We start from the raw sequence: 25,485 nt of genomic DNA, 5'->3' as shown, positions 1-25,485 counted from the left end.
GAGGACTATTTTTTTTTCTTTTGGAGTGGGTGTGAACTGATTTCTCTGTTGATTTACTGATAACCACTTTCATTTTTTTAAAATAACATTTCATTGATTTATTTAACAACCCTACATGATATATGGGGAAGCTGCTCATATATGACATCACAAATCCAAAAATAAAATTCTAATAACCTCTTTTATATTTAATGGACTTTCCTCAACTTTGCTAATGTTTTGTATCATTCTTTCTATTTTTACAATAAAGTTTTAACCAAGGTTGACCCCCTTTAAGACAGGAGATGTACAACGCAATATAATAGTTCACGAGAAATATAGCAACAGAGCACATACAGATGTAAAATGTAGATAAATAATGGAATGGAAAATGAAAATCGTTAACTTTGTATAAAATTGATCAAAATTTCACTTTTGATGAATCTAGTACTGTAAAAAATGGCAGCAAAAATGAAAATTTTATAACCAAAAGTTCTAAATTGCAATAAGGCATTGCAAGCTGCTTATGAATGAAAGAAATAAAGATGAAGAGAACACTAAAATTAACAGTGACTGAATAAGCCAATTCAAAATTTCCTCATTGGCAAATTTGTACAATTGACCTTACATTTCTTTCTTTATGAAAAATTTCAAAGCAAGATATTATGTAAGCATGCCTTACATAGCAGGATGCAGAAATAGAACAGGTGACTAGAATAGCACACCAATGAATAAACACACCCTATGAAGATATTTGCATTTCTACTTTGAATGCATTAGCATGTTGTTATAACAATGTACTTGGCCAACTGTTAAATACCAGTCACTAGTGCACAAATTGTTGTTTTTTGTGGATCTAGTCAACACATGCAAAAACAAGAGATCAAAGTTGGTGCTTATCTCATTGAATATTAAACCACCATGTCACTTAGGTACAAATGACCTGATCATGACATGCACAGAATTTTCTGATCATGCGCAGAATGGAACTCTGAACTGGCTCATGGATAATCTGCACGAGATTATTAAAAAAACTGTGTAATCACTGTAAATATAGAAAATAAGAGAGATTTTTGTTGCTGTCATTTGCCAATTTTAGATATACGTGATACTTTTAGATATACATATACATGCAGGATTTAGTGAAATCTTTTTTTTGAAGACCATCTGAATTCTTCCTTATTGCCAGATGGTTGGCGGATTTTCCTCATTTTTTTTTTTTGGGGGGGGGGCAAGGAGGGTTACAACATGAAAACTTCACTTAAGTATAAATGGTTACCCTGTAAGCAAATACTAATTTTGTTATGCATTCACGCTAAACATTTCAAGAGATAATCACACTTTTTTTCACAATACACTAGACACCTACACAAATATTTAAAAAGGGCATGCATTGAACCATTAGCCACAACGAATTCACTTTTATGATGCATAATCCATTCAATCGATTGTGGTTTTTCAAAGCTGCAGACGGTGCAAAAATCTTACCAAAGCCAATCGACACGGCCCAGAGAATTATGAAAGCTGAACAATTGAAATGTGAACTATTATTCACATTTTCCCTTTTTATTTACACAGTTTTACTTCTAACGCTCCCTGGTAAGCACAATATGTATTTTTCATAATAAATAATAATGGTTGAGCAAAATGTTGCAGTGAATAGAGCCAATCACTCAGAGAGAAATACCTGTAGCATTTTCGTATCACCTTTTTCAGTTCCTGTTTCATAAAACTTATGACTTAACAGCTTAAAGCTAATAAATTCATTCAATTTGATTGGCTGATTGTAGAATTGTTGCATTTTTAAGTCTTTATGAAACATGGTACGTACGTACATGTGTTTAAGAGCAGCCCAAAGCAATGTCCTATAGCAGAACAGATTTCATATTAAAAATACTTCACTTTTTCTAATTTAAAAAAAATCATTTTTCTATTAAAATTATTCAGAGGATTCTAGGATTATGGCCCTACTTTTAAAAGGCTTGTAAGATTATTTGAATATCTCGTTTCCACAAAGTAGTGATAAACACATTAAAGGTGATATGTGGAAATGGAAGAGATGATAGTGTCATACACTCACTATTTATTATCAAACATCAAATTTTCATCAAAATATAGACTCTTGACTGAATTGATTGATTGAAGTCAAACTATATTCTCCATTGCAAAATGAAATAATTCAATTACTTCATATTTCATGTAACAGAAAATAAATGAAATAGGGTTTTGACATTATATGTTCTCTCATTTCCACAATGAACAAGATATAATAAAATATATAATATAAAAACAATACTGCTTTTGTTATAAAAAGCAAAGTTGATTACCTGTACCATAATATACAAGGGATCCAAAATCAATAATGCCTGAATGTTGTAGTTATTATTTCAATTGTACTTACACTTGTCTAATTGAAGTTTTGAATGCTTCAATATCCTCTACAGGTTCCGTGACATTTGCTCCGTCAACTCTTTACACTAACAGAATGACCAACTTCAACACTGGATTTAACACTATACCCTATCCTAAACGTAACCCTAAACCTAACATTAAACCCCCTACTGCAGAGTCTGCAACCCAAACCCTAACTTGATGAAAATGTTGTGTCACCTCCTCTTTACCGTAGCGGTCTCCTAGCCTTCGCCTTAGAGGTCTTTTACAACCTCAAAACATTCTAATATAATGTGATGATAAAAAGGGAGCAATTAAAATGTGCTTTCTTTCGAATGCATAAACTAGGGGCTTTATGTCTGTCCTGTAATTGAAAAACTCTATAGTCATGCAGTATTTCATTTTATTTTGTGGGGGTGGGGAGGGGGGGGGGTGGGCACATAGATGGGGTGAGAGAGGTGACATGGACCTGCATTTAATTCCTTACTATTATTAGCAATGAAGCACTCTTTTCATTAGCAAGGAGATACTGCCAATTTCCTTTTAAGACAAATTTTAAATAAAGGTTGATTGAAAAAGCATACATTGTATGTATAAAAATAAAACACGATTTGGAAACCTTTACAAACCTTGGAATATTGCAATTAAGACATTGCATATCTGTATTCTTAATTACAAAAATGCATGTTATCACAAAGTATTGACTGTTGATATCTACTGATCTTAAGGTCACAAGTCATAAATTCTGCTTTTCGTATACAGCCTAACATCCACTACATTTTCACACACATGATCCTTAAACATTACGTGCAATCCGGACTTCATTCTCGGTCATGTGGGGAACCACTTTGAGCAGTTCCTTGATACCGTCTTTCACGGTGATAGTGGGTTTGAAGCCAAGCTTGCGCAGTTTTGCATAGGATACCTCATAGTCCCTCTTGTCTTTGTCCTCTCCGTTGTTGGAAGTGGTGATCTTGCACTCTGGGACAAGATCTTGAATGGTATCAGCCACATCCCTCTTGGTCATGTTCATGGATTCATGGCCAACGTTGAACGCCTGGCCACTCATGGTTTTATAGTTGTCCATGGCAATAAGGAATGCCCTAGCAGCATCCCTGACATGCAGGAAGGTCCTTCGGAAGCTACCCTGGTAGAGGTCAAAGTGCTTCAAGGTTACAGCCTTGTGGGTCAAGTCGTTGATCAGGAGGTCAAGACGTAACCTTGGAGATATGCCAAATACAGTAGCCAGCCGAAGTCCAACACCACCAACAGATCTGGTCAGCTCTTCTCCTTTAGCCTTGGTGCTTCCATAGAGGGTTAAAGGACTGATGGGCGTTTCTTCAGTGCAGGTGCCATCAACTGCTCCATAGCAGGAGCCTGTGGATGCGTAAATAAGCTGTTGGTCCCGTCTGAGGTTCTTGATGATGTTGGCTGTACCATCTTCATTAACTTCCTTGGCTTCATCAGGGTCCTTCTCGCAGGCTGGGTAACCAACGATGGCAGCTAGATGGATGACAACGTTGCAGTCTTCCATCTCCCTGGCCAGTTTGTCATTGTCTCGGATGTCTCCACGCACCACTGTGAGCTTAGGTGACCCTACAATAGGTAGGATAGACTGGACACCCCAGCTAAGACGATCATAGATCTTGACTTCATGGCCACGAGCTAGAAGCATAGGTACAATTGTAGTTCCTAGGTAGCCCGCACCTCCGGTGACCATCACCTTCAGTACCTCACCGGTATTGTTGTTTGATTCTGTGATAAACTGAGAATTTCCGTTCATGATGTGATCCTGCAAAGAAACAAAACAAAACAGAACTAAATGCCTGAATCTTGCTTCACCAATATAACTTTGGTCTCCGAAATTATCCTAATTTCGGAGGAACATAATTAAACATTTAGGAATTTCTGCATTTCAGAGCTTTTGTCTTTAAACCTCTTGAATTCTTCCTTTTGTGCATTCAAGAGTGCAAAATCATATTTCTTGCTTTCCTTTTGTGGCCTTTACACATGTTTTTGTAAAATATTGTAGAGTGGCTGAAAGTTCAAAGATACAACTCACAAAAACAGTCGTAAACAAGCAAACTTAAATCATATCAAACAGCCAGAAGCACCAAATAAAAACCTCATTCCAGAGCTCTGAACTAAATTAACAATAAAGATGTCGACAAAAATTATTGGACTGAAATCCAGACCTCACTAGGCAGTGCTTTTGCAAATCATTTATAATAGTGTCACATGATCAATTTAACCAATAGAGAAAGAGAGAATGGAAGAACCAAGGGTGAAAGGTGAAGCAAAGAGGATGAGATAGAATGTTATGAATGAAAAAGAATGTTCTTAGTATAAATGAGAAAAGGACGATACAATCATGTGGAGCTGCATGGAATTGGAATGGCAATGGGAATGTCTGTGATGTACAAACCAAGGAATGAGAAAAACATGTGTGACAATGGCATAGAAATGGACGGTGAAGACATGTATGAAAAGCAAAGTGTAATAACAAAACATGGCAAAGTTCAACCCTTTCAATATTTATATATGGACTACTGAATTTTGTCAATCATACATGTTCACAGGTCTGACTAGTTGAAGAAGACAACAAGCACACAAAATTTATTCTTTTGTCTTGTTGAAATGACTACATGTATTATGAAATTTACCACTTACAAAGAACTCTAAATTGCATTACTTATTTTAGATTATTCTGAAAGGGAACTAACTCTGTAAATGAGGAAAATGGAAGAGAGTCATTATTTTATCAAAATAAAGTTACTTGCTTTTGAAATATCTGAATTGATATGATGAATACATTGTCTCAAGAAGAGGCTGTTGTAGTCAAGATCATAATATTAATATTTTTCATTTTTTTAAATTTGATGTCTCCACTGAAGAGAAACACTTGGTGTGCTCCAAATAACCATGAACCTACTTGCTAGTAGGTCCATGAAATAACACAAAGGGGTGTTCAATCTTTGGGAAGCACCTAATTGACAAAGGTGAATGGGTGACCTACAAATATAAATATAGGTTTACCTGTATATTGGACAAATTTAAAATTAACATTTCTAGGTTGTGCTAAAATGCTGTGTAATGAGACTCAAACTTCAAAAATAAGGTAATGAATTATTACCTTAATATAAAACCATTATGTTGCAAAATATCAAATCTTTAATCTCAGTTGTAAAGCATCATTTAGGAGAGAGAATCATAATCATATATAGGTCAAAGTGCAGAGATTTAAAAACATTTAGCAAAGAAACAAATCTGACTGAACTTAAGGGGAAAATACCAAAATTGATATTTTAGAGTTCGATATTATATATCATTAGATTGGACAAAAATCGAATTTAACAAAATATATTTCAACTGTTACAGAGAATTAGCACACGATACGAGACTAATACCTTGATATTTATAAGAACAATTTGGTCCTAAAAAAACCTTAAGAGGAAATCTTATGTTATTCTGTGGTCGCCCTTCTTCAGTTAGGTAGGGGAAGGCGAGTTAAGTTGTGACACTTCTTGCACTTTGCATGTTAGAAGTGATTATATTGTAAAAATAAGTACCTGGCCTTTAGATTTGATTCTTGGGAAGTATGTTTCACCTAACTACAGTGCGTATCAAAAAAAAGTTTACACTTTGAAAAAGCCCTGGGAATTAAAAAATATACAACATGTGGGTAATTTTTTCACATATAATTATGAGTTTGGGTCTCATCTATCCAATGAAGGTAAAAGTTTTGACAGAATGTTACACTTGAGTGAGCACTGTCCATTTTTGTAAAGCTGGCAGAAATCTGTTTGCGCAGAAATGCTTGTTTTCATGCTGTGTCAAGGGGAAAGGGCGAAATCAAACTTAACCTGCGAAGCATTTCTCATAAATTTCCCTAGCACTTTTAGCCAATTGACATAAAACGGATACATTCAAGCATTTTGTAACAATTTTGCCGCCCAAATTTGAAATTACAATACTTAGTAAGCACAACCTTTACCCTTTTTGTGCCAGCTGGATCTGAGGACATAACTGAATCTGAACAAAAGTTTATATCAGACATCTCCAGCATTTTTCACTAAGTTTTTATCATTTAAAGTTGGTTTACATTTGATTTTTCATTTAATACTTGTTTCTCCACACTTTTCCCAAGCTTGGCAATAATTAACAAAATGAAAATCAAGCCTAAGCCATTTCATGTAAGTCACAGCTCAGTGTAAAGCAAATATCGTCACGATGGACTCGGTGTGTGGGGGAGTGGGATGGGGCGCAATGCACTCTTCGAAGTGTTTGGGGAAGGAAACAAGTTTAAAAAGGTAAAAGATATCTTCAGATCAATTTTACTAACTAATTTCCACGTGTTCTTCATGATTAAGGTCTACTTTTATTCGCATAACTATTTCAAAGTTCTGCGCAAATCATTTTTCACCAACTTTTCAAAAGAAAGTGGTGCTCACTCAAGCGGAAATATTTTTCGACAGTTATATCGTCATTTGCTTAAATGGATCTGTACCAATGCTAAAATGTGGAAAAATCGTCAGGATATTACAAATATATAATTTTACAGGATTTTTTCTAAGTGTAAACTTTTTTTTGATACGCACTGTATATAACTTTCTACCCCCACACTGTGACTGAAATTCATTGTAACCTTTGAAAAAAAATGTAAAATGGCTCAACTTGCAGCATCTGTAGGGTAAATTGTGCCACCTTCTGGGTAAGTTGAGCTACAAAAACTATGTAAACAATGTATGCAGGAAGAACCAGCATGTCATTTTTTTAATTCAAAGTCTTTTCACTTCCTAGTACATCCTTTAAAAGTAAAAGAACTTTCATGTGAATTTGCCCCTTTCTGCCTCCATATCAATGGCTTTTAAATTTTTTAAAAATTATTATACATTACCATAAGAATTCCTATGGCTCAACTCGCCCCATGTTGGCTGGCTCAAATTACCCCAGTCCAAACTTAATGTGATATTTTCAAATCCACACATTTCTTATGCATCCATCATTTAAAAGACTACATGACAACAATGAAAATCCATACATGCACTAACAATATTGTTCTTATTTCTTTATTATATTTAAAGACGTGTGTGGGTAAAAAAACATCTAAGGGTGTGAAATCTATTTCACACTCTTTTTTACTTTTTTAGCTGAAATTTGTATTTTTCCCTCTAAAAACATACTTTTTGTTTCAAAATTTAAAAGAATGTGATGGCGTAAAGAGTTATGAAATGGGTCATCAATACATGACACCACCACGATGTCTGACTGTATCAGACTGGGAATGGTGGCTCAACTAACCCCCTATGCTCAACTTACCCTACAGATTGTATCTTTATAGTCGAGAACATTGGACATTTGATTTGAACATGAGTGCACTGGAGACTGAAGAGAGATATATTCCATTTTGAGACTGTTAGCGTTACAGTATTTTACCATTTCTTGACTAAAGCCTCACTTAAGTACACTTTCAAAGGAAAGAGGATGTAACAAAGTGACGGATCACAATTCCATTCATACCCATATTTGAGTTTTTGCAAAAGAAAACATTTCAATATTCATAGCTTCTCTATGGAGGGGGTGGTGTCACACACTTAAAGACAATAGCTACAATGAAAGCATTGAATTCTATGTTTGCTCTTACTACTATTCTTGATGTTTCAATGCCTCTAAGGCTAACTTCTATTCATCAAGGACTCCACCAGTTGATGTTATGTAATAAATGAAAAGGGGAGTCCAGTAGCATATTAAAGAATCATTTGTACCACTTGGGATGTTTATTGAGGGTGTTTGCTGACAACAGCTCAAAGACATTCCTCAAATAAATCCCAATCCTCATGACATTTTGCTTGCATATGTATTGGTTCTCATGCCCATCATCTTCTTCTAAATCACTACTATAGGCCTATGTACCTCATTCAAATATATTGTAACTGAAATAAAAGCCAAATTGATGACAAGGAGTTGCTAATTATTATCTCTAGATAACGTGTCTTGAAACACCAATATTTTTGATTTCATTCAATATTTGTGCAATCGGAAAAAAAGAAAAGGAAGAGAAGAGAAGAGGTAATATCCTGAGGAAACAAATTGGAAAGCCGTCCTGCCTAGTATATTTTATATAGCCACAGATACCAAAGGGTATCATCTTTTTAGTTGATCAGTTTTATTTCTTACTTAATCTGGAAAACTGTATATACCACAATATTACATGGCACTGAAATTCCCAGCATCACTACACTTCACTTTAATCTTTATTTTAATCTTTACAACTAGTATATTTCATTCCCTTCTTATCAATTTGGTGCTTCTCCTAGCTATTTGTTTTGACTGAGTTTGCTGTTTCATGATCGATTGTGAAGTGATTCCTTGAATAATCTACAAACTTGTGGCAGCAGTGGGATTTGAGCCCATGCTTACAATATATATAAAACAAAAAAGTGAGCATTATCACCATTCTCGTCATGACAAATTTGATTTTGAACACTGCTATGGGAAACAATGTAATTTTATAATATTTAACATGATTACAGTATTTCTTTTTTCATTTTGCTTGTTTTTTTCTACTCTGTTCTTCTGAATCCAACATGGTTTGCAGTAGCTGAGTTCTGGTGCAACAAATGTATTAGGCTATAGCTTGGTACTGATTGGCAAACACTCTTTAGACCGGGCAATCGATCTTAATATTGGTATTGCAGGTTAATCCCAATGTTTATTCCCGTCATACTAGGTGGTTTCAAACCGCCTCGATCACAAGAATCCCCGTTAAATTACGAGAACATTTTTAGGCTAAAAAATACCCATTAATTATTTCTGCATTCACACCGCCCCGAAACATACCCTTCGGGGTAAGTTCCTGAAGTTATGAGCATGCGCAGTATGGTCTGATAAGCAGGCAGGGCGCGAGATTCAAAATCACTAGCCCAGCAGCCACCCACAGCTCCCGCGCTAAACAACGACCCACGACACGCTGGGCTAAAAGTTCCCGTAATTTGCTTTCACATCGCCAAAATACCTGCGACCTTGGAAAAATCCCCGCGAAAGTTCTCGTAATTTCGCCAAGTACCCACTATTTAGCGGGTATTTTCTTTCGGGGAAATTACGCGTAGTTTGCTTTCACATTACCAAAATACCTGGTATTTTCTGATCGGGGTAAATTTCCCGATCAGAGAATACCTGGAACTGACGAACTTCGAGGCGGTCTGAAACCACCTAATGACACTTCATTCAGTACTAAAGGCTACTGCCACTTTGTGACTTTACTAGTGACTTTACATATTTTTTGCAAATACTTTTGTCTCCACTTTTCAAACAGGGGGGGGGGGCTAATTCAGGTTTTAATTAATCTGGGGCCATTGTTTAAGGCCATGGCCTTGGATGCTATGTTACAATGGTTTGATTTTTTTTATTTACCAATATAAACTCAATACATATAAAATTACAACATAATAGATAAAATAACATTGGATGGATCGCTCTACTCAGCTGAGCCATTATAGCACAACTGTTCTGCTGAGGGGTCCAATTATATCGAATAAACAACATGAAATTCATATTACAATTTACAAAAATATATTCATTAACAAATTTGTGTAACATAATCAACATCAGTTAAAGGGAGAAAGAACAAACTAGAGTTAAAGTCTTTGGTTCTTCTATATAACTCATTGTTCGTGGAATATATCTTTTTACATGTGAATTTCTGATAAAAAAGCAGACGGAATGATCACTGATCCCAGTATGTATAATACCATATGATTTAACATTTTCCACTGAATTTGATAGCATATATGATCTATTAAACCAAGTGAATTGCCGGATATTCTCGAATTTCTCGTACATGTAGTTGTATTAATCTACTTTAATGAGAAAAGATTATGAATTTGATTAAGTCGTTTTGTAGTGTTAGTTAACAGTGATCTTTTGATATCACAATTTAAGTCCTCGGTGATAATATTGAGATGCAAGCAATCAGGAAATGTGAGCAATTTCTCATAGTAATAAAAAAATACCACTAGTACAGTTTGGAAGACGATACCAAGACATAAAAATAAACGGTTTGGCATGGTTACCATCTATCAAGATTGGAAGTGCTTCGATGTTATTCAAACCATGGTGCATGTTCAAACAATGGTGTTCCTGAAGCTTACATCACTCCTGATGTATAATAAAACACCACCTCCATTACGATTTCTGTCTTTACAAACTATACAATAACCGTTATTATTTCATTATCATGCACTGATGCATCAAACCATTATTCATTGATGGAAAATATATGTACTTCATTTTTAGTTGAAAATTAATTTCATAGATATGTTTCTAATTAGACTCGTAACATTCAAGTGTAAACATTTTAGACCCTTTTGCTGTAATTTCGCAAACTGTAAATCAGCATTAAATTCCAAGTTATGGTTATAAATCAATGGTACCTAGCTGACATGTAATGTTATCGTTGATTTCTGTATTTTCGATATTGAGGCAAGTATAAAAAATAAACATTTTGGACATTCCCAGTTTAATAATTCATATAAAGGATTATAATTTATAAAAGATACCCACACTGTGTAGCCATTCATGACAGTTTGTACATTTTATCCCTTTTTGATTTGTTTTAACAGGTTTACAGCTTACACAAGAAAAAAAAAACAATATTTAAAGAAAGAAACAATTACAAATGCATAAAAAATGAAAATAAATGAGAATAAATAATAAATATAATGATTGAAATACAAGAATACAGGAGAGTTGGAACACACCATCATAGCATAATCGTTTAAAAGTAGCATATTGGGTCATCAGTCTAGCCTACAGTCTGTGCTAGACCTCATGAAATAGTTAAAAAGTTGACAAAGTTACTCTAAGTCATTTTCACATGTGATCAACCATTTGATTTGTCTGCCTCCACTCATCAGGAAAAGGCCAAGTATTCTGCCATCTGAAGACCATACAGTAATTGTCTTTTCACATTTTTTTGCTGGTCTTCTTGGAGAATCAGCTGTTCCATAGGCATTTTTGTTTCATTTCTTGCTGCAATTACTAGAAATTTGTCTTCTGTAGCTGGCTTAGGCCTGTGATAGAAATTCATACTGTACAACCATGGACATTAGTAGGTCCATGGTACAACAGAGTTCACTTTCCCCAGATCGTGTTTTTTTTTTCTGTCAAAGTCAAAGAAATACCATGAATATAGTTTTTCCTTTGTACATTAAACAAGTGGAACTCCTCTGGCAGTCTCACCTGCATCACACAATTCAATATAGCAGCAGTGCTGACTTTGAAAACTACTATAATTATTCACAAAAAACACCATTCATATAGTGATACAATACTATGTTCATTGACCCTGAATGATACCTTGAATGATAAATGACCTTGATCCTGAAACATTAGATTTGTCAGTGATACTATAAATCACTTTTCTTGAATGCATAAGAAATAAGGCGGAAGTTACATAACATATTAATGTTGACCTTGAGGAAACATGGTCAAGATAAAGGTCATTATCAGGAAGCCCTGTTTTCTACAAATGGATTGAGGGTGAACTTGGTGGACACATGGATATGTGTCGGCAATTTAGATGAGTGTCAATGTCAGGAAGCCATGTTGTCCCGTGAACCTCGGGAGATGCTTGGTTCAGGCATAGAGCTATGGTTCAGGTGACTATAGCATAGGGGAGCATTGATTAGTGTCTCTCTTTAAGAGTGACACTAATCACTCGAGCAAACATGTATGGTCAAGAATTTCTAACACAGACCTAAGCCAGTTCAAGAAGACGAGTTCAAAAAATTGCAAGAAATGAAAAAAAAATGAAACAGCTGATTCTCCAAGAAGAGTAGAAGACCAGCAAAAAAATGTGAAAAGACAAATTACCGTATGGTCTTCAGATGGCAGACATTACGTGAAACCCCCTTTGGACAAAGACCGCAGTTCAGAACTGCGGTGTTGTACCCCATTTTCCATTTGGATCTCTTAAAATACATTTCCAAGCCCTTATCAACCGCACTTGGCCAAGTAATCCAGGGGTAATCCCCGCTGTCTCAATTTCACCCCCACAGGCCAGTATTACCGTGTTTACACATTGACTCGGCTCGGGTGTTGAATCCGCGAGCCGGGTTGAACACTGCGAAGAAGGGATCAGAGATCGCGTTTATACGTACATATAAAAAGGCGAGTTCAACACGGCTCGCGGATCTCGAACGGAAGAATTATGACGTTGCAAATTAAACGCGGGAAATTCACCGCCGGAATCGAATCTTGTCCGTGCGAACAACAACAATGCCAAAAGTGAAAGCGCGCGCAGTGACCTGGTCAAGAGAGTTCGACACGGCTTTCTGTTTACACACGAAAAAATTGCCGAGTCTGACTCGGCTCGCGGGTTGAAACCTACGATTTTGGCGGATCAAAAAAGCCGTGTTCGACACGGCTCGCAGATCACACTGATCGCGTTTACACAGCATAAAATTGCCGTGTTGAGCACGGCTCGCGTGTCGAACCCCCGAGCCGTGTCACTGTGTAAACACGGTATATATGAGCATTGAGCAAAGGACGAAAAGATAAACAAAAGCTGTGCTATTACGTAAGATTCTCTGCCTGTAGTAGGACCTTCGGAATGAAATTATTGTATTCCATATTTAATCACGTTTCAAAGGCATATCGTATTCAGTAATCCAATGTTAGTCCATTTTCAATTTCGAACGAAGAAAATCGACCTCGAAATAAGGAAAGTAAGCGAATAAAATTGACGGCATGCTTACAGGGACCGCACTGAGCGCTGCGCATGCATCCCATCGTGTGTGGCCGTCTGTTGTGACTGTATATGCCGGGCTGTTGTGTAATGTTATCTTCGGACCAACGTCAAGAAACAGGTGTTTTGATACTTAAATTGCTTGCTTGAGGCAGTTACGGTTTGTCGTGCTTGGAGAAGAGAATTGATGAGAAGGGGAACTGGGGTATAGTGTTCTCAAATGGAAGTGTTTCGTCATGATACTTGGCCTCTTCCCGACGAGTGGAGGCAGACAAATCTAAACTAAGAACATAAGGTGGTTTCAGACTGCCTCGAAGTTCGTCAGTTCAAGGTATTCTCTGATCGGGAAATTTACCCCGATCAGAAAATACCAGGTATTTTGGTAATGTGAAAGCAAACTACACGTAATTTCCCCGAAAAAAATACCTTCTAAATAGTAGGTACTTGGCGAAATTACGAGAGCTTTCGCGGGGATTTTTCCAAGGTCGCAGGTATTTTGGCAATGTGAAAGCAATTTACGGGAACTTTTAGCCCAGCGTGTCATTGGGCGCGGCGGCGTGGGTGCCTGCTTATCAGACCATACTGCGCATGCTTGTAACTTCGGGAACTTATCCCGAAGGATATGTTTCGGGGCGGTGTGAATGCAGGAATAATTAATGGATATTTTTTAGCCTACAAAATTTCTTGTAATTTAAAGGGGATTCTTGTGATCGAGGTGGTTTGAAACCACCTACTGTCTCATGGCTTCCTGACAATGACCCTGATATCCATGTGTCCATGAAGTTCACCCTTAATCCATTTTAATCAGCAGGAAAACATGACTTCTTGATAATCATCTTGACCACGTTTCCTCAAGGTCAATGTTAATCCGTTATGTAACTTCCGCCGGATGTTATTTCTAATGTATTTCCAGAAAAGTGATCTATACTTGCCCCTATATTCTATTATCCCTATGTCCACATTTCATAATCTGTATCCATAAACTTTGAATGTTATGACAGCAATTTAACGATTACCTCCAAAACTGCCAAAGTTCATTGACCTTAAATGACCTTTGACTTTGGTCATGTGACCTAAAACTCGCATGAGATGTTCAGTGATACTTGATTACTATTATGTCCTAGTTTTATGAACAAGAACAATACACTTTCAGAGTTCTGATGGTAATTCAACAAATACTCCCAACTTGGTCAAAGTTCATTGACCCTACATGACATTTGACCTTGTCATGTGACTTGAAACTCAGGCAGGATGTTCAGTAATACTTGATTATCCTTATGGCCAAGTTTCATGAACTAAGTCAATATACTTTCGAAGTTATGACGAAATCTAAAAAAAAAAAGTGGGGTAAAAATACAACTCCAGTCTGTCTGAGAAGTTCTTCCCTCTCCCATTCCTTTTTCCTTTCTCTCTTCAAAATTTTCTTTCGATATTCTCTCTCTCTCCCCTTCCTTTTCTCTCCTCTCTCTTCATCTCATTTCCCTTTTCCCCATTTCCCTCTCTAATGGTCTTTCCTTTTTTATTTCCCCTCTCCCTTTTCTTCATTGTTTACTTTCTCCTTTCCTCTTCCCTCTATTCCTTCTTGTTTCTCATCTTTTTTTCTCCCACATTTGCTTTGTCTTTTTCTCTTCCTCTCCTTCCTTTTCACCTCTCGTTTTTCTTCCATTTGTTGTTTTCTTTTTTCTTACTCTTCTGCTCTCCTTTTATCTCCCCTCTCCTTTTCTCATTTCCCCTTTCTTCCTTCTCCCTTCTCTCTATTCTACTTTTCTCTCTTTTTCCTTCATCAGTCCTTTCTCCTTCATTTCAGCACTCTCTCTCTCCATTTTGTTTTCATTCCCCTCTCCCTTTTTTTTCTTTATACTTTTTTTTCTCTTTTTTCTTGTTTTTCTTTCTGCCTTCCCTCCCTTCTTTTCCTTCTCCCTTTCTCTCTTTATCCCACTTCCTTTTCTTTCCCCTCTCTTTTCTTTTCCTTCCTTTTAATTCTCTCTTCCCCTCTCCCCTTTAACTTTCCTTCACCTTTAATTTTCTCTTTTTCCTCTTCCATCCCCCTCCTCTTTTCTTCTTTATTTTTCTTTCTCCCCTTTTCTTTCACTAGCTTCTCCCTCTCTCTCCATTTTTTTTTTTTGGGGGGGGGGCATCCATACCATGCAAACCTTACCAGGGTAGGATATCAGTGTCTGTCTGTTGAGAAAGAGCACGAGGCTCCCAGTACAGGGTGGTTTCATTGCCTCATCGAGCAATTCCACCCCCTTTTCTATCTGCCCTCTGCCGGGGCACTAAAGAATGCTTTAAAAAAATATATAAAAAATATTACCAGTAATTAGTGAGCTCTTGACTCTCTATGGAACAATTAAATGACTGTATGAAAGACAATGCCTATATACATCACATGATTGGGTAAGTGTACATGTATGAAATCTTACTATTCAGAAAATAAACTGTGGATTCTGAAGGTTAGATACATGCCATGCATACTTGCACATTGATTGTTTAGTTGTTCCAATGTAGCAATAAAAGAAAATGTAATGTTGTTCATTTAAGAATGATGAAGATAAAAAAAATAAATTCATGATTTGCTAGTACAGTATGAAATTTTCATTGTTTCACATGTCTGACCTCAAGGGAATGGAAGCATATGAACAAAGGCAGACAATGAACAGAACAACTCTATTCATGCATTGTGTAAGATACACAACACATGAAAGGAAGTTTTGTTATTGCTTCATTTTTTTGCAGTTATGAAACATATGAAATTGGGTTAGAATTGTCAAATGACTAACGGGGTCGTGTGGTCTAGTGGGTAGAGCATTCAACTAATAATTGCAAGGTTGTGAGTTTACATCCTCACTCTGTAATTGTCTAAACTTTGATAACAAAGCCTAAGAGTAATACCTGTCGTCTCTAAGATCAGCCACTTTGACTGATTAAACTAGACATTTAGTGTGTCCAGGGTAATTGGTTATATACAAGTCTGTTGTTAACCAGCAAAAACTGTCCTGCCGAGTTCCTACAGGAGTTACCATAAAGGCATAAACAGAAACTTTTAGAGCATATTTTAAAAGAACTACAGGTAATAAATAATAATAGTACATTTCTTAAATACGCATAACACCTACAGGTCTCTATGCGCGAGTGACTAAATCAAACATTCTGAAAAGGTGGGTTTTTAATTGAACTTTGAATTTCTCAATCTGGGTAATATTTCTTAATGTCGATGGAAGAGAATTCCATTGTGCTGGTGCAGCTTTCTGGAAAGCCCGATCCCCATATGATTTGGTCTTGACAGTAATTTCAGAGAGAAGATTTTGTGAGCCAGAACAGAGATTACGCTTAGGTTTATGAATCTGGACAAGTTCTTGAAGATAAGCAGGGGCAACACCATGAATACATTTGAATGTTAATATGAGAAGTTTATATTTGATCCTTGATCGAATGGGTAGCCAATGAAGGTCAGATAAGATAGGGGAGATGTGTTCAAATTTTCCTTTTCGAGATATAAGTCTTGCAGCAGAATTTTGGATATGTTGTAATTTATCGAGAAGCTATTCCTGTATTCCGAATAGTTAACTATTATTATCTAAGTGACTTAAGATGAAGGCATGTACTAATTTTTCTGTTGTTTTCCTATCAAGATATTTTCTCATTTTCCCAATTTTGTGTAACCCAATTGCAGCAGCCCTACAAATATTGTTAACATGGGACTTCATTCCTAATTCATTCTCGACAATTACCCCTAGATCCCGTGCCTTGGAGACTGGCTGAATAATAGAACCAGCAACATTTAGAGTTGAGACATTATCTGAGTTTCTGTGACGCGATGTTATACTTGTGCATGTTAGGTACAATTGAAATGAAAAGTAAAGTTGTTTATATCGAATCTTTTCCTACATTTTTCCAAGTAGACTAGGGCTCTAGTCTGCAATATACCAAAATGAATTAAGGAGGCCATTTTATTCATTTACAAAAATGTAAGTTTATCACAATTTACGATTGACTTAATGCACAAGCAAAACAGGTGACCCTTTCTTTTGCTAAATGTTATATTCATATACGTAGTTAACTCAGTATCGTAGAACATCCAGCTTTATGGAACACTCACCAGGGCCCTGTTTCATAAAACTTCTTATAACAAATTCACAATATCAGTTAAAAGTTACTGAAATCCTTCGATCTGATTGGCTGATAGGCCTATGAAGATTTCGCAGTTGTTAAATTATAAACAAGTCTTGATGAAATGTGATCCTGGCCAGTTAATTGATCTGCCCAAGTAGTCTAGGGCTCTAGTCTTAGGCTATTTTCTATCTTTTTACTTCACAATCATAAATTAAAAAAATTGTTAGATTTTATGTCACAGGGCCCAGTTAGGAAAATCATGACGGATGTAACTAAACACTTACATCGATTATACTGGTTATTTCCTTTAAAGGACAAGTCCACCCCAACAAAAAGTTGATTTGAATAAAAAGAGAAAAATCCAACAAGCATAACACTGAAAATTTCATCAAAATCGGATGTAAAATAAGAAAGTTATGACAGTTTAAAGTTTTGCTAAATTTCACAAAACAGTTAATAACTGTTTTGTGAAATTTAGCGAAACTTGCTTAAGACTATATGGTTCAGTCAAGTTGGTCCTTATTGTCCAATCTATAAATAATGAAATATTGTATAATTTAAACAATAAAAACAAAAAGAAAAGTGAGTGATGAACATCATCGACTGACTTACCAAGTTGTGCATATCACTGTTTTGTGAAAAATAAGCGAAACTTCAAAATGTCATAACTTTCTTATTTTACATCTGATTTTGATAAAATGTTCAGCATTATGCTAGTTTGATTTTTCTCTATTTATTCAAATCAATATTTTCCTGGGGTGGACTTGACCTTTAATATACACTTGTCCACAGAAAGGCTTACCATGAATGAATTGCATGGACATATATGAACAGAAACAGTTGTTTCTATCATGTGGACTCTACACAAGATAAACAACTGTTAAAAATATGAGCAGTTGTTTATCTTGTGAAGACACCACACAATAGAATTGTCAAATGATAACCATGAATGAGCTGCATGGACATATACATGTATATATGAACTTCAATCATATATATATATATATGTTCATGTGGCTCATTCGTGCTAAGCATTTGACAATTCTCACAGTAGGCTAAATAATAAGAAATGCATTCAAACTTCAAAGGAGACAATGCAACTACACCTATATCTCCCCAATTGTTCATTGAATCAAGAGCTATTTCACCATCTCACGGTCTAGAAAAGGCTTCCTAATTGAGTTTGGATACCAAGCTATATTATTGACAACCCCCACACCTCCCATCCCCACCCCAGCTCGATGGACAAATCCATCAAAGGATTCTCTAGCTGGGAGAATGGTTAGGCAGGAGTTGTGCCACCAGGATATTCTGACAGGATGGGGGGGGGGGTTGGGAAACAAACTATGGTACCAAAATGTGACCTAATTTTTTTCTCATTCAAGAGGTATGATAGAGTTACAGACTTTTGCAAGTTTCAAAATATGATTTTTTTTCTTCCCTTTTTCCCCTCCTATTACTATTATCATTATTCATTCCTATTTCACTACATAAACAAATGAAATGTGTTAGTTATCCCCTGCCCCCATAGTGCTGCAGAGATTTACCCTGTTGATATAGAATTATTCTTCCAGAGTTTAACTATATTTTATCAGGTGTTGTTCCCAGCCCCATGACACATATTTTCTTTTTTAATGCCGTTGCTTTTAATTTACATGTTCATGCATGCATACCCCCCCCCTTATAAAGGTTGAGTAACGAAATTTATAATCCAGGGAGGGGGGAAAAGTCTGAAGAGTGGCAGGGGTGGGGTGATAAATGATATTTCTTACCAAGAATAGGCTAAATTTGCAAAATAAATTGGAGCAGTTGTCTGGGTCCCCAGTGCTAGAGTTGGCTGCTGAATAGCCATTAGGCATTGGATGGAGAGATGTGGGTTTTTTTAATGTAAACAAGGTTCCCCAACCTTCACCAAAAAAAAAATGTGGATGTGAGATAGTTCTCCAAGGTAACCAACCAGCCATCTCCCCTCACCCCGTTTTTCCTTCCCAGAATTAACCATATCATTCCACCATTTCCATGAGTTACCAATGCAATAATCATACCTGGCTGCTGGCAAGTATCGAGTATTGCGAGCATGGATGCCTCCAAAGGATCTATTGGATACTTACCGTAGATCTTTTTGGATGCTCACAATGACGTTTAGCGAGGGGAGTAGGCAATTCTGCTCCGAGCATGCTAGCACTGGTAGAGCCTGAACCCTTTCCTTGCCACTCATTTGAAGCTGAACATTGAATTTTTTCACGAGCATGGTTTGAGAATGAAAATAGGTGTTTTCCGTCCTTACACATACAGTTACATCGACAAGTAGGGCAGATCATATGCTTTCGTAGACCAGATTGGTCCATTTCAGGTGATGCGGATGCGGAAGAGCCATTCGGAGAGCCATTGATAACGACAACTTCACTCGCCATTGAGCCAGAGACACGGCACTTACTCTCAGCTCCCACTTGACTTAGCATTGACTGTCAGAGTAAAGTCTCAGAGAAAACGATTTTTTTTAGACAAGGCTCTCCCTCTCGACTCCTCAGCGAATCAGCGAATCATACAAGTGCAAATTATAGTTATGAGGATAAATGTATACGGTGCAGTCATCCCCGGTCTTTGTCAACAAAAGCTCCATTCATGCGTGTGGTGATGCAGCACATTCATTGTTATTAGGGAAGATGGAATGGCATACAGCATGTTAAGTGCGCAGCATGCTGAGTTCAGTTCACGGATATATCTACATGTTCAGTGATTATTTCCAACACGTGTCGCTGGTATTTAGTCTTCATACCAGACTGATACTATCTTTCAATAGACCAGTTCGTAGTTACTTCATGGACAATTTTGGTCAAATGACCTTTTATTTCTTTTATTATGATAGGAATATTTCAAAGCAAGATTACGAAAGGATGCCTTACATAGCAGTATGAAGAAATTGAATATACCAGACGACTAGAATTAGAATAGCACATCAATGAACACAACAACTTTAGACTAAAACAATGTATAACTGTGAACTCCTTGGAAATACCAGTTCGTGGAGTCTGTGGGCGCATGCATGCATGGTTGTTTTTGTGGATGTAAATGAAAAAAAATCAAAAGACTACATGAATAATCAAGGCATAAATTTGAACTTACATTGACGAGTGGATACCATGCGCGACCAAAAAAACACGTAAAAAGGATGTCCTTTTCACGATAGGGCACGTTACGTACGTAACGTGATAAGGGTGTCAAAAACACAAAAATAATGAAAAAAGGGTATCTATTTCGCTAGGAAAATTACGTGTTTAGGGTCGAATTTGCGGGGATGATAAAACAAAATTAAAATGTTTTATAAAGGATGTCCTTTTTACCCCAACACTCGGGCCAACACTTCGTGTTAAGAGTCCGATTTGCGCGAGGTGTAGAAGGTGGGGTCGTATTAAACCAAATAAGGTAAAGCCGACGACCGAAGGACCCGTACAATAAAACATTCCTGTACTTGTTTAGGGGTTCATTTCGGGGAATATTTGCCACGAGTATCGTTTTGTTTCCAATACTTGTTAAGGGTAGGGTTTCACACGCCAATACTTGTTAAGGGGTGCATTTTCAGAATATGGAAATTACGTGTTTAGGGTGCGTTTCGAGACCCCATGGTCGCGCATGGTATCCACTCGTGAATGGAAGTGGCCCCCCCGGGTGTCACAGGCAACGATAAATAAATAACACGTGTGGTTGACTGTGATGAAATGAACAATCATCTTGCAAACATTGGTAAAATGATAGCAAATAGTTTTCCTGAAAAAAAAATTGAATAGGAACATTCTGAATGTGTTTATTCTTTTCATTTTAAAAATGTTGAGATAAACAAAATTTTAAAACAGCTTACTCGCTGGCTTACTCGCCTTGACAAAAGAAGTAAGATGGAGCTGTTAGGCCTATATACGATACAAAATTATTAAATATCGCAGCACAATTAGCGTACCCACGGGGGGAGCAGAGGGGGCAGACTGCCCCCCCCCTGACGAGTCACAACCCACGCAAGGGACGTATCCCTGCCCTCCCCCCCCCCCCGACGAGTCACAACTGATCCCTGGCCCGCTTCTTTGAACTTGAAGACCTTTTATTTTTTTTTTTTTTCTTTTTTTTTTTTGCTTGTCAATTTTTTTTGTGTTACAAAATCCTTTATTTGTGGTTGAAGACCCTTTTTTTTTGCCCCCCCCCCTGTGGAAAATCCTAGGTACGCCATTGCGCAGCACCATTGATTCTCTAAAGTACTCTAATCTACAATACTAAAATTATCTCCTGACGAAATACCCGACGACCGGAAAATAGCACGAACAACCCCGGCAATTGGGTTCAAAGAAAGATGAAAATAATTACAGGCTTATTTCTGTTGTTAGCCAAGTTGCTAACATCATTGAAAAAAGAGGTTCAATCCCAACTACTGAATATCAGCCTTTTTTACCAGTTGTCTACATCAACTAGTCTACATGCATCGCATCGATTATGATTTACTGGTTTATAATGAGAGAAGTATGGAATACGCAATCAACTTCAATGGTTTGAGCGTTATATTTCTAATTGCTGAATTCCCTTACAATATAATCATAGACAACACTCCTCTGAAAAGAAAAAAAATACAAAATGTTTAGGTGTTACAATAGATGAAAATCTAAATTGGAACGAAGACATTTGTTGCATATCTACAGGTATCTCGAGAAACGTATAGGTGTACTTGACAAAACGAAAAACATTATTCCACACTATACCCTAATTGTTACGCTATACAATTATTCATTATTTTTACCATATATATTGTACTGTATTGCAATATAGTTTGGGCAACCTGTGCAAAAACTAAAATTAATGCAATATATTTATTAAAGAAAAAAGCTATTCGAATTTGTACTGATTCCCTGATTCGCAGTATTTAGCACACACAAACCCATTATTCCATAAACTACAGACTCTAACAGTATTTGACATGAATTCACTTTAAAGCTTACTACTGATGTTCAAGTAGGTAAACAACATGTTTCCATCTTCATTCCACAATTTTTATACAATGAACACATCTATTCATTCATACCTTACTCGGAACTCTTCAAATTCCACTTAACCCCAAACACCGAGATCCATAAGACACCACGGTCCCGATTTATGGAACTCTCTAGATGTATCAAAAGTGTTCGTCTCTTTTCTCATTCAAGGCAAATGTTAAATCCATGTTATTATCAGAATATTTAAAGTAAGTTTTCTGTGTCAGTATTTCAGTTAATCATTAAATCACTTTTCCTGTGATTTGATCATCACCAAATATTCTCCCATGACCATAATCATCATCTTCATCATGGCCTTCATTTTCACCATTATCATCATCATCCTCATTCTTATCATCTCTATCTTCATCATTATTCAGTTATAAACAAAAGAACATTTCCATTCTGCTTTATAAATGTATCTATTAAATTAATGAGTTTTACTCAGGGGTTGTTATTTTTTCAAACAATCTGCTTAGAATGACAGTCCTCCTGCAAACTTTGATAGTAGATCATATTTTTATATTGAATGACTTTTTTATTTAGTATTGTTTCTGTATGATTATTACCAAAATCAATTACAGATAAATCTGTATTATGTTTGTTACGTAATGAAAATTGTATGGTATATGAATGCAAAAGAAAACAATATATCAGTTCAAATTAAATTAAATCTTGTAGATGACATCTTTATAATTTTATCTGATTAGTTCAAACCTGGATTATAAATGTTTTGTCAGCGATTCTACTTTACAACAGTATATACTGTTCTATTATGGATTTCAGAGTTCGTAAGCCTATTATGTTTGGCCATGAATTAAATCTTTAAAATGAAAAATATTTCTGTACCCAACTTAATGTATGGCACAACTTTACAATAAGCATGCTAAAAGTTCGTTATCTTTGAAATTTTCCAGCTTTGCTTGGGGTGCAATTTGAATATTTATGTATTTCATTATTTGCATACATCAATCATTGGATTTTTTTTTAAATTACAGTAATTATGGACGATTAAATGTTGTCGAAATTAGCAGGCTTATGGGCATACGAACCTTTTCAATAGTATATGCCGAACGCTGACTGGCGACGTAACGCAGGTTCTTTGAAGAAATACAATTTATCTGTTACCGGAGCCGTTTAGAAGTTGAACTGCCTCGCCTGGTGGACTCAATATATACCGTCACTATCAAACTGGATAATGATGAAACAAGAATTCACTGCGAGAGGCGAAACACCCGAGTAATGAACTTCTAAAAATGGAATGCTGGATAAACTGAAGTGTATCGAATTTATCTACAAATTGATCAGCGCTTGATGATCCATCCAGGTTCGTAAAAAGTAATGAGAGCGGAGATCTTGTTACTATAGTTGCTAAATCGGTTGTTCGACCTCAGTAACAATTGCTCCTGATGTTTGACGTGAATTCACTCTGTAAATATATCGACTCGGGATGGCTTCTATTACGTAACCGATGCCCCCTCCTCTTATGTGAAAGTTTTCAAAGTTCGAAACGGCCCTGGCAGAACTTCTGCGGCTTTCTCTGTTGACTCGAAGCTCGAAGGTATAAAAAATAATCAATTTTGTAGAAACAACAATGGGATCTTGTGCGACTCATGATAGATCAATATATCCTTTAACGGCAAACACACGTAGGTGCAAATTGTATATGGCTACGGAAGATAGATTGTAAAATACAAAATGTAATTTCATTCCAGTTTTGATCCAATAATATATCAAAGCAAATATATTATGAGTTTGTGAAAAGTTTCTGGATCAAGTATATTGTTATATAGAAGCCGGCATTTTTTCCGTTTATTGTCATCGTGTTAAATTATCTGAATGAAAGATAAATGACATGAAGATTATCTACGTCACGGTTCTATTTTCCGAATCATCTAAAATTAAATGGTATGGGATGCACTTATAAGATGTAGCTATATATAATGACTTTAGAAATAATTTTTATAGTACACTATATTATCATAATCACAAAAACTTTGTATCATTGTTAATGAATCCATATTTCACCCTTAAAATAGCAAGAGAGATCGTGTAACTCTTTTCAAGCGAGAGAGCAAAATTCAACTTGTGCCAAGATGGTAAGAGTAACCGAATAACTAATGATAGTTGAATATACTTCATACACAACATTAATCATTTATGTAATCGAAATGCAGGGGCCAGCTATCACAAGCAAAATGCTTGAAACATGTGAAAGAATAGAAGCCAGTATTATTATGGAATAAATACTTTCATTGGCTCTGCTTTCATTCGAGTCTACACGATGCACAAACACAACCGCACACTGAATTAACCTCTCCATTTCCAACATTGATGTTTTATGATCCTTGTTCTGAGTTTCCAAAATAACATATGGTAATGTTGGCTACATGTTTGTTTCATACTTCAAAATTGTTTATTATAGTTGTATTCTGTATGGATTTTGTACTGTTCTCTCTGAAAAGAGAAAGAGTTAAAAACTGCAATACTGCCATTCTCATCAAATCAGAAAAGCAAACAGTAATTTCCTCTCTGCCTGTTATGTATTGAAACGGTATATGACGACATATGTTTTTCTTATAGACTGTCTGAGTCTAGTTATCACTAATAATGAAAATGTATATCAAATGACTGTCTTTTCATATCAAACTATAGGTATTCTCTCTCAGGATCAGGCGCAACGGGTTGAAAGGCGATCACCCTCTACATTTTTTAAAAATAGTTCAAACAAAGAAGAGAAAATCGAATGGAATTTGTACGATCGTATGGGTATTGGCACTCTCATTATACCCCCTATTTTTCGTTTGATAAAAAGTTTATATAACGCTTAGATCCTTTGCCCCCTATTAAAAAGATGATAGTGCTTATCAAGGGCATCGCCAGGAGGGGGGGGGGCGGCAAAAACCGCCTCAACTATTTTAGTTAAAAAAGAAAAGAGAAAGAAAGAATGATGTTCGCCGCCCTGATAATAATAGTAATTATAACGATGGCAATGATGATCATAATAAAAATAATGATTTCAATGATAATTATTATAGTGACAATGATGATAGTCATATTAATGATAATACTAAATAAAACAACAATAAATTAAGAAATAATTCATCACTCATACAGCCGTTTTAACATTTTATTTTGGTACCAGCTCTAGTAGGTGGTGTGAATAAAAATGAATAAAACGACTGTTTTCAACCCGCAGTATACGGCCGCCGTAGAACAAATGTGCCCAAGGTATAAGCATAG

The 25,485-nt window shown here is 36.2% G+C and overlaps 1 protein-coding gene across 2 annotated transcripts; it reads right to left on the bottom strand.

Annotated features, from left to right (window-relative positions):
- Nucleotides 1-1,209: 1,209 nt before the first annotated feature.
- LOC121407195 (UDP-glucose 4-epimerase-like) lies at nt 1,210-23,637 on the bottom strand. 2 transcript variants are annotated; one of them, XM_041598152.1, is made up of 2 exons: nt 23,295-23,637; nt 1,210-4,162 (listed from the first exon to the last, which is right to left on the bottom strand). In XM_041598152.1, the coding sequence occupies exon 2, from the start codon at nt 4,151-4,153 to the stop codon at nt 3,167-3,169; it is 987 nt and encodes a 328-aa protein (XP_041454086.1). In that variant the 5' UTR covers nt 4,154-4,162; nt 23,295-23,637; the 3' UTR covers nt 1,210-3,166. The 2 variants fall into 2 exon arrangements, with proteins under 2 accessions (XP_041454086.1, XP_041454085.1); XM_041598151.1 differs by lacking the exon at nt 23,295-23,637 and adding an exon at nt 19,342-20,033.
- Between the last annotated feature and the right edge of the window lie 1,848 nt (nt 23,638-25,485).

The sequence above is a fragment of the Lytechinus variegatus genome, chromosome 2, assembly GCF_018143015.1.
Source record: "Lytechinus variegatus isolate NC3 chromosome 2, Lvar_3.0, whole genome shotgun sequence".
Lineage (NCBI taxonomy): Eukaryota > Metazoa > Echinodermata > Echinoidea > Temnopleuroida > Toxopneustidae > Lytechinus > Lytechinus variegatus.
Note: the sequence above shows the minus strand (reverse complement) of the source record. Positions and strands in the feature narration are given on the sequence as shown.

Coding starts and splice junctions, on each gene's coding strand:
- LOC121407195 (XM_041598151.1), bottom strand. CDS start 19,692: ATGCTAAGTCAAGTGGGAGCTGAGAGTAAGTGCCGTGTCTCTGGCTCA. Junction 4,163..19,341: donor AGCATCCAAAAAGATCTACG/GTAAGTATCCAA, acceptor GTTTCTTTGCAG/GATCACATCATGAACGGAAA.